Source organism: Rhipicephalus microplus, chromosome 4 (genome assembly GCF_043290135.1).
Source record: "Rhipicephalus microplus isolate Deutch F79 chromosome 4, USDA_Rmic, whole genome shotgun sequence".
Lineage (NCBI taxonomy): Eukaryota > Metazoa > Arthropoda > Arachnida > Ixodida > Ixodidae > Rhipicephalus > Rhipicephalus microplus.
The window spans coordinates 55,121,363-55,134,057 of NC_134703.1; the positions used below are offsets into that span (position 1 = coordinate 55,121,363).

The 12,695-nt window shown below is 42.4% G+C and overlaps 1 protein-coding gene across 1 annotated transcript in view; it reads left to right on the forward strand.

Moving 5' to 3' along the window:
- Positions 1-10,664, forward strand: part of ed (hemicentin protein echinoid) — a 146,365-nt gene extending 135,701 nt beyond the window's left edge. The window contains exons 7-15 of the mRNA XM_037422889.2: positions 174-470; positions 1,441-1,626; positions 1,877-1,984; positions 2,766-3,038; positions 4,002-4,160; positions 5,248-5,281; positions 7,091-7,254; positions 8,107-8,331; positions 10,374-10,664. Of these exons, the coding sequence (XP_037278786.2) occupies positions 174-470; positions 1,441-1,626; positions 1,877-1,984; positions 2,766-3,038; positions 4,002-4,160; positions 5,248-5,281; positions 7,091-7,254; positions 8,107-8,331; positions 10,374-10,537 (1,610 nt within the window). The 3' untranslated portion in view covers positions 10,538-10,664. The remainder of the gene's footprint in view (positions 1-173; positions 471-1,440; positions 1,627-1,876; positions 1,985-2,765; positions 3,039-4,001; positions 4,161-5,247; positions 5,282-7,090; positions 7,255-8,106; positions 8,332-10,373) is intronic.
- Positions 10,665-12,695: the final 2,031 nt, after the last annotated feature.

The window sequence follows — 12,695 nt, forward strand, 5'->3', positions numbered from 1 at the left end:
AAATCCTTCACAGCACTGAGGAGGAAATGACCTACCTTAGTTAAGTTTTATGCTGCCTAGTCACTGGAGCTTTTGTGTAATGGATTAAAAAGCTACCAGCGCTCTCCTTAGATAACGGAAAGCATTTTCATTTACACTGTGCAATGAAGACTCGTGGATTTTGCGTCCCGCAGACCCTCCTCAAGTGAGGCACACCTACAATCGAGTGGCCTTTGACCCTGGAGACATGGCTGTGCTGCGCTGTCAGATGCAGGCCTACCCCGAGCCTACTTTCGAATGGGTATACAAAGGTCGCATTCTCGAACGCTACGCCAACTACGCCACCAACGTGACTGACGACGGAGATGACCTCTACACTGGTGCCTTGTCGGTGGCAGACGTGAAGGAAAGCGACTACGGTGACTACACCTGCCGTGCCTGGAACCAAGTCGGCGATGTGCAGCGTACAATACTGAAGCTCGTCAGAAAGAGTGAGTATATTGTGTTGTCCTTCACTTGGCATTTGGTAGGTTCAATGTACTTCAAAACTATGAAAGTGTGAACGTAAGAACTAACTGAGGGATAGTTCGAATAAACTGCGTTCAATTCTTTGCTGATTATCTCTATGTGCTGTTGGCACTTTTGTTTCTGAAGATTTGTGATTCTGAAAGAAAACTACCACACAACCAGGAAGGCGAACATATTCTTTGTAAATGGCACATGGCTTCTTTTCTGACTTGCCTCATTACTTGGGGCATCAAGCTTAGTGACCCACTCACCGTCTGTTACAATATGATGTATTCAACAGCGTGATAGTCTTCTTTAAAACTAAAGCTTTGCATCTGCATTGTGTTCTAATGCTGCTTTCATTAGTGTTATATATGTGCTACTATTAAGTAAACGAAAATTAGTCTTCTCAAAAGCTCAAACTATGTCCATGGGATGGAAAGGTGCGATTAAGACGACTACACTGAAGAGAGGAATGCAGGACAATGTGCTGCTAGCAACTGACACATTTTCTTTACAAAAATATTTATAATGCAAGTAATCCCAATTACCCGAGCAAGTAAAAAAAAGAGAGAGAGAAGGATAGAACGACACCAACACTCAGTACAATCACTTCACGTGCCATCTGAGAAAGGCCACCCGACTTCCTTGGTTATAAGTAAGTGCTTTCTTCAGTAAAATATGGAAGTTGCTACTGGCACGTTGTCCTGTGTTATTCTATTCTGTGCAGTCATCTTAATCACACCCTTTTCAAGTGACAAATCAAAACCACCGCGTCCTACTACATCTTGCGCTGCACGATTTACGTCGCCAAGTAAACCGCATTTCCTTGTGCTTAAATTCCTGTTCAGCTGATTGCTGTGTTTGTATCAATCAGTACAGTGTTATCAATTGCACAGTGCATGCATAGGTAGTTTGTGTTCTGATGCAATGTGCACATTGTGCCTGTTTCAGGTGCACCTGACCCACCGGGTCGTCTTGTAGCTGTGAGCAGCGACTCCGACAAGGTCACATTGCAGTGGACCGAAGGTTTCAATGGAGGCTTCAGCAACACGGAATTTGTCGTCACTTACTCCAACGTTGCCAGTGGGCAAACAAAGAATGAGTCCTGCCGATCCCACAACCCGTGCACCATAACTGGTGAGGAAGTTTTAAGCCGATTGCCCCTCATAAAAGTTTCTTGCTTCTATTGAATTTTACACCTCTGTCCCGCATAACTGGCCCGCATAACCTTCATTTTTTTTGCGCGTGGAGCTGAAGTTGGAAATAATCAATGAATCCTCTTGTGCATTAACATTGGTTAATGTTTCATATACTGCTGCAGTGCATTTGAGGTCTTCCATGTACACTGCCAGTTTTTAAAATTTTGTAATTGCCTGATGTCTTGCAGGTCTGGAGCCTAAGTCGGAGTATGTAATGAAGGTTGTGGCTGTTAACGCAAGAGGATTCAGCTCGTACTCCGAAGAGATTACAGTGCAAACAAAGGTTAACCTCAAAGGTAAGGGCCTCAAACATTTCTCAGTCTTTCAGTGATGTACATACTAGTTGTTATAAACTGCTTTTGTTTTGTGCATTAGTAGTTTTACAATTGTTCAACACCCTTTGCCTGCAGTACAAGAAAGAAATACTTGCGTAACCTAATGTGACTTGACATTTTGTTATTGTGCACACCTTGCACAACCCAAATTTTAAGATTATACTGAAAACACTTATGGCTAGGTAGCTACATTGGTGTCACATTAGCATCAGTATTTTTCATGGACATTATTTTGTATCAAAAAGCACAAACACAAGTAGCTGCATGGTCAATATTTTCAAACTTTGCGTAACAAAAAAAATGGAGCTTGGAAAAAAACTAGCATTACAGTGATGCCTTGTTTGTGGCACCAGCCATTGCTTCGTCAGATATTTATTTTCTGTGATATGCCACTGAAATTTAGCCCACCAAAAAATTTCTGTTTGATAGTTCTGTTTCTTACAGGCAAGCTTTTTTTTCGTATCAGTTGAAAACAAATGTGGTTGAATATTCAAACTTCTTTGTGTGGCTTTGATGCTTTTTCAGGGTTTTAGCTAAATAGTAAAAAAAAACACCTTCAGACACATAAAGAAGATGGGTCAGTAAGAACGCTGCAACTACAGCATTCTTACTGTTTCTGTTTAGAAAAAAAAATTGCATCAAAGTTCAGTGTTTTGACTATCACAGCAAACTGTTTCGCATACTGCCTCGTGTGTCATTGCAAGCGGACTCATCATTGCGAAATATTCTCCTGGCACTTCAGACATGCCACGGCCGCTGTCTGCCCAATTCGACCAAGAGACAGGCCGGGTGTACTTCACCGTCGAACAAACTGCGGAGAGGCTTTTGGCGAGGGTCGAAGGTCGTGCCCGTGGCCAGGAGCAGTGGGTGGCCCTGGCTGAGGTGGAGGTCGAGCGTCCCCAGATTTCCCTGGAAGTTGCCAATGCCGCTGACCTCGTGGACATCCGTGTGCTGCTCTGCCTCCAGAGCAACGCTTCGTGGTGCGGAGACGAGCGCCTGGCCGAGCCTTTTGATGGTAAGTGCTGCTTGAGGTAATGTTTAGCTGTCGCAAAGCTCGGCCGTGCAGCTGGAGAGTCATAGTTTTGCACTTCAAAAGTATGCGCAGTAAGGTCAACGAAGACAACTCTTCAAGAAATTGCGTTGCCAGACCAAGCATCATTTCAATTTTTTCGCAATGGCAACACCTTTGCCAACTTTTGGCACAAATGATATTGACACTGTTAATTCTCCTCATAGTGTCTGACACGAAAGTCCCTTCGATATCTGTTTGGTAGTTCTTGAAAGCACATACTTATTACTTGTCAGTGTTGCCCAGAGGAATTTTATGCCAGTTTTAGAGTTTGTCTCATCAAAGTACAATGGTGTATTGTTAGCGAAATCTATCAGGAAAGCAGACAAACTGAAGGCTGGCGATTATTTCTTGAAGTTTTGTCATTATAAGTTTCTACCAACTCAATAAATCATCCGGAACGGTGAGGCAGAGCAATTTCAGACGTAACGATAATGTGAACCAGAAAAATGAGGTTTTTCCGAGGGTCGGTGCAAGTTCTGTGCATGCACATGTGCATATACCTATTGTATAGGTAATTACGTGCACAATTCAAGAGATATTCAGTGAGTGTCAGCTGTTCCACCCTGCAGAACCCTGAATTTCAACATTTTGGGCACTCGAGAGGCACATTTTTATAAAAGTTCAATGCATTCACATTGCATGTACGTTGGTCTTACTTATCTTTGCATGGGGCTTTGTTTCACACCGGATGTTGGGAATCTCATAATGCACATACAAACAAGCCATTGACAATTAAAGGTTGAAATAGGGAAGTGAATGCCAGATTCTAATTATTCACACTATGTTTTCAGTCTTTGTATTGTGCTCAAAAAGTGTCATTGACAGTGAATTGTGTAACAAAATGACTTACTTAAAACAAATGTGATGTCTGTTGCTGATTTGCCGCATTTTTCTGCCCCTGCACAGAGTTTACCATGACAACCGAGAACAGTCTTCATCCAGTGGGTGCTCCTGTGACCATCAAGACCATGAACGTCGTCATCATTGTAGCAGTGGCTGCGGGGCTCTTCTTCCTCCTTGTGGTTGTATTTGTCTGCTGCTGCTGGAAGAGGAAAGCCAGCAAAGGTGATTAAACAATGTCTGCGACATGAGAGAGAACGACCGTGACATGCTTACCATAAGAACTCTGTTAAAGTATGCTAGCGGCACCTTAACCAAATGCTTCACCAAATGTTACTATTGGTGCGCAGTGTATCGGTGCTCAAAGAGGTTTCTCCTGTCAGTCACAAATGGGTTGTACGAAATTTCTTTCATGCCAGTTAATTCTTCACACGATTGATACTTTTATTGCAGCTGGAAAAGTCTGCATTATTATTGGCATTTGGAACTTGAATGAAGGGTGTGAAATGCAGTCAACAAAATTGTAAATCACAGTTAATCAATACTGCGGGATATTGATATTGCTGTTCATTCTAGAAGCAGAATAAGGACAAATTCGTGTAGAAATTCTTGAGATGCCCCTCATTGACACCTTGTGTCTCATGCTTCCGTATTTACTAATTTGTTGTCATACGACATAATTTCTGATAGTGAATTTTCAATTAGAGGTATGCCTCCTGTGATACCATGAAAAACTAGCCTGAAAAAGACGAAGCGATTTGATAGTGAAATGCACCTCAGATTTTCTACTGCACATTGGTGGATAGGAGCAAGAGACTCGGCCAACACCAGTACAACCCACCTAACTGGCGCGATGCCAGGCATAGTTAGTAATCAGTGCCATATGTATATGTAAGCAGTGCAATATGCTTTCTAAACAAGAAGAGTCACTAGAGAGAACGGACTCTTCATTATGATCCGTAATAAACAGTCTAAAAATAATAACTATGCTACAATAGTGATGTATACCTACTGTCTACTTGCTCTGTGTAGCACTTAACTAAAGTTTTTGAGACACTGAAAGGCTAAAGCTGACCAGCATACGAAGCATTCGTGTGTTCCTGCTTGGTTGGGTATTCGCACAGTAATCTCCTACAACATCATTCATAGTATACAATGAACTGGCGCTCCATTCATGTTAGTTACCCCAGCACACTCTTGCTGTGCCATTATGTTCATAATGTGTGCACTTCCTAATAAATTTTTGTTTCACTCTTAGTTTTTGTTGTGTGCACAACAGATGACTGATGTGATTTCTTTTCTTGCTTTGCAGTAAACAAGAAGGATTATGAATCCGAAGTCCAAAAGTAAGCTGGCTACTTATTTGCATGCCTTCTAGCACATAATGCGCTGTTTACAACATTGCAAAATATTGCAGAGTAACAATTTATGCAAATTGCTATAACATTGTAAATTGCTGCAACATTGTTTTTTCAGTTCAAAAATCTTGTTATAGCACTTTATTAGTACGCATGTTAAATTAATTTCTTTTCCTGACTTCACAATGCTGGCCTACAATTATCAGCATAAACTCATTTAGGTGGTCTTCGGTATTCCTAATTTAATAAGTCAATATGACATCCTGTTTAGCATTTACGAATAAGAAAATGGTCGTATCAGCTAAATATAATGATGTAGTTCATGAAGCATGCATCATATCAATACCGTATTTACTCGCGTAATGAACGCACTTTTTTCCTTTAAATATTGTAGCAAAGTTGGGCGCACGCTTATTATGCGGAGCAAGTTGTATGAAAACTTTTTCAGGATGAACAAAAAATGGGGTAGTCCAAAAAGAATAGTCAGGTCGCTTAGTCTTTCGCAATTAAAATACGCGTACACTGTTTGAAAACAGCTTCTTTGTTGCAATTCACTCATCTTCTGTGGTTGAAGGAGCTATGTTCTGCAAGCTGTCTCTGCGCCGCCCGCGCATTCCATGAAAGCGTTTTGCGGCTTTCTTTTCTCGCAATCGTTTAATTGGAACAGTAGTATCTGCTGTCTTGAGGGGCGGACAGGAGCGCACGCTACGCCGTACTTTGCCAACTTCATGGCGATCTCGCACGACGACCGCGCCGCCGCCATTGACATTGTAGCAACCTACTATCGAAGCATCAAAACAAGCCGCCAATAACAGGATTAACGTCAAATTACGGCTGCTACCTCGCTGTCCACATGAGAAGTTATTGTGGAAAAGGTAGCCTATATCTTGCATTCCTTAATGTACGCGGGATAGTAGACATCATCATTATTTTTTTGGGGCAACAAGCGATTTTTTCTCGTTTTCTAGAAACTTGCAGCGTGATGGGGATGAATGACCCTTCACAACAGCCATGGTAGCCGTGGCGACAGCAAATTCCGTCATCGTCGCCCGAAAATGGCGTGCATGTGGTTGTGCCTTTAAGTTTTGTATTTGCAGGAAGTGACCGTCGCTTAGTGCGGGCAGTTTCGTGACCTTCGCTCGCTGTGTGCTTGTCAGCTGCGATGTCTCTACACTCACATCATTCGTGAGACCGGTTGTGGGGCACAGATAATTGAAGAAAGAGAGGCGGAAGGAAGGGGGGGAGGGAGCGAGTAGAGGTGGCCGAGGGTGGTCGGCATAATAAAAATTGAAGAGATCCAACGGGCAAGGAGTCGCAAGGTGTCAGTTAGCGCGACAGCAGCGGATCAGTGTAAGGGGTGCATTTAATGCGCGGTAGCGAAAAAAATACTAATTCGAACAACTGAAGTTGGGGTCGCCTTTATTATGCAAGTGCATTCATTACGCGAGTAAATACGTTATTCTTGTCTGGAGCATTTATACATTTATGTCCTAGCCATCGTAAATGTTTATAGAACGTTGACTTTGCACCAGGCAGTCTTTCTTGGCAACGACACAGTTTAGATGCCAATGTAAAGATAGCAGGCCATTATTATTGTTTTAACTACATTATTTTTTGTTTTGAATGACCAGCAGATGGCTGTTGATTTGTGTAGACACCAGTTGCTTATACTTATCCGAATCAGAAAAGTCACTTGGGCTGTTAGGTGTATCTTGAAGAACTTTGTGTGTGTCACCGTCACTGACAATGTTCTGTAAGTTTGTCTAGCTCACAATAAGTTGCTTTTGTGTGCTGCAGTGCAAGACCGAAGGTTATCAGTGGACCTTATTATCACGACGATGTGGGCAAGGGGTTGGACACAAATGTTGACGACATGAACAAGCACACCATCTATGCCGGCAGCATTGGTAGCTCACCACACATGGCCAATGGACACGTCGGAAACCAGATAACGTCCAATGGTGAGTGAGCGTGTCAAAGCCCGGGACGCTTTTGTTCTTTGTTATCTGCTTGTCATGGCCTTGTTTGTCTGCAGTATGGCAACTGGTTTGCAGCCTCTGTTATGTGTCGATGCTGCTGCTAGTTCTGCCTCATTGTCTTTAACAGTTAATTCTTGCAGTTTCCCACTGTGTTACTTATTTGACATTCTGGCCCCTTTACCTGGTTATTTCGCTGTACTATATATACTTCCGACATTCTTGTAAGATGCACACATCTTCTAGGCTGTGTGCCATTGACATTAGCTTTGGTTTATAACTTTGAAACTTTAAACTTATTCATTCCAACATTCCGTCATTTGGGATGCTGGAGAACTCTGCTCTACTAAACTATACTGGTAAAAGCTACCTTGATGATTTGTCTGATGAGGCATTGTTTTTGGTGTCAAACATTTTGAAATGCAAGTAATTTATGCGCTTTATGAAATGTCTCAGTATTTCGATATGAATATCGCCACGGCAGTACAGAACCAAAGCATATTATATCTGCATAACACAACTCGGTACTACAGGAGCACAAGCTTTCAGCAGCTGAGGCTTCTGAATGCACTATTAGGATTAGGAATTGTATGGGTGGTGCTCCTTTTGAGACAGCATAAGTGAGACAACCGTTACATTGGCGAGAAGAGGGCTTATATAGACTTTAGGAACCTTGCATGTGCGAATGTTAGCTGAACGTAGTCAAAATGAACGCTGTTATTTGAAAATGACTAGTAATGAATCAAATAAAGCCATATTTAGTGTCGTGCACTGTGTTTGCCTCCTTAGCTTATCTTTATGAAGCCTTAGGCTTAATAGCATATTTGTGCATTGCAGGTATGCTTTATGGATCAGCAGACATGTTGGACGGAGTGCATGGTGGCAACGGCAGCGACGGTGCCGGTGACCTCTGGGTAAAGGGAGGGCAGGGAGAGATGTCTACTCCTCCAGAAGCATCCTATCAGCCCTACGACGCCCGCATGCCATCTGGGTACTACTACCAGGACGATTACCAGGGGCTCAACGAGGACGTCATGAACCTCAAGAACAGGGAGCATTTGCGTGAGTATTCCCTCGGACGCGATCACTACCTGCTCTGCCAGGCTTTGATGAAGAAAACAGAAAAATGCTTGCACTCTGTGCATGTGATACATGGTGCGTGACATAGAAGGTGTCATACCAGAATATTTTCCTTTTTGTTAGAGCAAATCTCACCCTAAGGACCCTAAAAACCGTTATGCTGTCTTTGCAGTAAATGCAATGCAATTGTAAGCACTATGTCACATGCAGTACAGTGTAATCTTATGACTAATGACTAGGCTTGTGCGAATATTTAATAAACATTACAATCTTCAAATTTGCTTTGAATCGAACATTACATTACAATCTTCAAATTTGCTCCAAATCAAATTTAAATAATAGAAAATTTTACTGAAGTATTTGAACAAGGGCGGTGCCAGAGGTGGACATAGAAAGGGGTAGGGGGCTGGAGCCCCCCCCCCCCCCCCCCTCCGAATTATCACCCTCCCCCATATTATGGGTGCCCCCCCTTCCTGTAAAATAATCCTGGTGCTGCCCCCGTATTCAAAATGAATAAGTGCACTAATTCGCATGCAATCCCCTTGTAAAGGTGTTTTTGCTCCAATGAAGGTGTGCTAAGCCGTGAAAGCATTTATTTGAATGTGCATTAATCCGCTTGCAGCTTTTTGTAAAGGTGGTTTCACTGCAACAAAGAAATGCTAAACCGTGAAAACACCTATTCAGGAAAAATCTGCACTGAGGCAAATCATCACTTGAAGGTTAAAATATAATTAACTTCGAGCGTGTTATACCGGCTTATATGCTCTAAGCATAGTAATTTTTGAAACGTATCTTATTTTGGAGATTATTACTTGCATTCTACCAAAAGTCAATTTATTTTACTATTTAATGTTGTTTTCTCTTCTTTGAACCGAAAAATTGCCATTTTCGCAGGTGCTGTTTCAATTAAAAAATAATGTGCAGGTTAGTTAAGGTGATGACAAATATACCCATTATTCTTTATAATACAGGATATATACTATTCGAATTTAATTCCAAATTATTTGACTAATATTACTGTTCGCTCCGAACCTGAAATTCACCATTCACAGTAGCCTACTAATGACTGTTATTAAGTGTTCCAAATGAGGTGTCTCGGTAAAATCATGTATTCGGTGGAAGTATCACTCTCAGCATTGATGCCCTTTGTATAGGAGTTATGACAAAGAGCTTCCCAAGTTTTCTAAATTTTGTTAAAAGTGTGCGCTGCTGGGAACTCGCATTATGGCCATTAAAAAAACAATTTTTACAGCAAATCGAGAGCTTGTTTCAGTATGCAGTTAAACTCCTTTATAAGAGACATGCACTGGGGAGCAATTCTTGCCTCTTACATGAGGCGTCTCTTATGAGCAGAGTACCATGTATTCATTTCCTTATTCACTCAGGTTCAATCACTCATCATATTCATACAACGTAAGCGTATCCTCATTAAAGGCGGAATCAGGCCTGCCCCCTCCTTTCCCATCGCCGTCGCATTGCCAGCCTATCTCTACTACACAAGATGTACCACAGCTCACTCAATCGGACCCCTTACCTTTCACCACCAGCTTTTGTATCTCTTCGTACGAGCAATTCCTTGAGTATAGCTCGCCCCCAAACCTGCACTGTCACCTTCTCGTCTTCTTTTTTTCCACGCACCATTGTACGCCGGAACAGCCTTTCCCACGTTATTGTTACCATCACCAACCCAGAAGCTTTCACTGAAGCTGCAAGAGTTCATTTTTCATTGAACGGTCAAGTGTCATGTCCCACCTCTTATGTAATGCCCCCTACATTGGGCCTTTAAGGAAATAAAGTGAAAGTGAAACACCTATGTCAACGTTGGCACACTGGTGCCTCTTATACCCATTTTTCTCTTACATCAGTGTCTCTTATAAAGGGGTTCAAGAAGTGGAATATATTGGTGCAAGTTGGTATCTTTACAAATATACAAATATAGCTGCTTGAGACTTTTGTTTGGAATCTGATGAGCATAGTAAAAGTTGATTCAAATCGTCAACTGCTTGTCTCTTTGCCCCTTTCAGATTCCCCCTACTACGACGTCAGTGGGCTTCCCGATCCCTATGCCACCATGGGTGATGAAGACAAGAACCCGCAGATCTCATTGTCATTTGATGAAAGTCTCGAATCCGGCTACTCCACTCCGAACTCGAGGAACCGACGCATCGTGCGAGAGATAATCGTGTGAGCTTGAACGCGGCTTGGAGGACTGTTCTGTTGTAGCCGAACATTTGCGAACGCACAGAGGAGCGCTCGCAGAGTCAGCTGCACAGTTCTTGGCATCTGACAGACTTTGCGATGTGCCTGGAAAACAATGCAGTGTGTGCGTGTGTGTGTGTGCATGTGGCTGTACGGTGCGAAAAAAAAAAGACTGGTCATCGGCAGCAGACGTGCTTCGAGAGTCACGAAAGAAAGAATGGAGGCAACCTAGAGGTGTAATCGTCTTTGATGCATCTAGAAACCAGCCCGTAAGGATCGGCCTTCACACTTCAAGACACTTCAATGCCTACAAGTGTGCAGCGTTAGCAAGAGGAATGCAAGAGCCAGAACATTTGCCTGCAGCTTGTGATAGGCTTTGGCCCCCTCACAGCATGTTTGCAAACGTTTAGCCCAAGAGCGTGGCAATATTTAAGGTCTTGAATGCACCTAGTTCATTAGGGCCAGACTTCACACTACAGCGCATCTAAGTGTGCTGCAGTGCTAGCAAGGAAAATGCAAGTGCAAGAACACTACATGGCACCTCGTGACGGGCTTTGCCCATTCGCAGCATGTTTGTGGCTGTTGAGTTTGATAGAATGGCCGCATCCATGCTGTCGCGAGCACATTTATGGTCGAAGAAGTGACGTGCACTACACAGTGACTGCAAGAAAACTGATGTTAGAACTCTGGCTGTGCCTCTTATGCTCTTGGTTTTTTTGCTCAAAGTGAGTGTTATTTGTGCCTTGATTGTCAGCATTGTTTGCTGTAGTTGCTCGCTCGTGATTGACCTTTTTGTTCTCATGTTTAGGGTGCTGCATTATAAGAGATGTGCTGTTGGGCAGCACCTGTGCAAGACATTTTTATGGGGGCCAAACTTCTTGCCGCTCAACTTTTGTTGGCTTGCGCTGGATTGTTTTTTTTTTTTTCTATAAATATCAAAACACTGTTATAACTCTCATACTCGGAAAAAGCTCGGAAATTTCGGGGAGCTCAAGCTGATAACATTTTTATTGCAACATGAAAGTTAGCCAACCATTAGCCGACATTATCCCACTTGTTGCATTAATCTTCACTCAGCAGTTCTTTTTTTTTTCTATGAATACAGAAAAACCATATTTACTGATCATATTTGTTATTGTGAAAACAAGTGAGCTAGATACTAAAGCTGTTGCTTCATTTTGCTTGCGGAACTGCTTCTGAACTATTGTATACAGCAGTCATCAAGCTTGAACCGGTGCTCACTTACGTTACACAGGAACACTTTCTTTAATGTTCTTGTTCATTAAGGAAGCCCAGCAAATCTAGCATCATCTGTTTCACTTATTCGATCATCATCATATAACTAAGCAGCCCAAGCCTCTTGACATGCACCGCTAGGCCGGATCGTGTACGGTTGTTTTTACAAATTTATCAATAACATGGCGCAAGTACATCGTACATGCCGGGCTCTCATTTCCTTGCATTCTCAACCTTGGCACAGTGTCTGTTCAGAACGTCATTACCCTAATGAAACCAGGTAGGTTCACTTGTGGAAGTCTAATCCCTGAAAAATAGTTCTCAACAGTTTCACGTTTTGCAGTTTTGCTCAGTGTAAGATCTGGTAAGAAACACAGTGTAAACATGCTAACAGCTCAAATTAAAGCATTAAGTTACTTATGGCAGAGGCAGTCCATTAAATTTCGAACGACATCGGTTTTAGTTCCAACAAAAATGTCGATTTCACAGCAAGCATTACATACTTCTGCTCATTGTGACAGGTGTTGTTTCTTATATCGTGCCACACTGTGCCGTTCATTATAAGCCTTGCTTCGCTATCTGCAGTACTGCTTTGGCTATGCAGACATATCAAGCCCATAATTATTGGTCTTGGTAGTCGGGGTCGCTTGCTTCAAGCAAAACCTTTTTTTCTGTTCATGTTTATGACAAGTTAATCATCTGTTGCTGAAGGTTACAGCGAGACTCTAAGGGGAAAAGATCTCAAAGTGCACATAATTTAAGTAATCAAAGTTCTAAGCAAATTTTCATGAACTTGCCAGACTTGCCAGTGAATCTTGCCTAACACCTTGTCTTGCACAAGAAGTGTAATCCGTTTTACACTCAGCATCCCTGTAAGAGGCATAATGTTGCATCATAAATATATGCAGTGG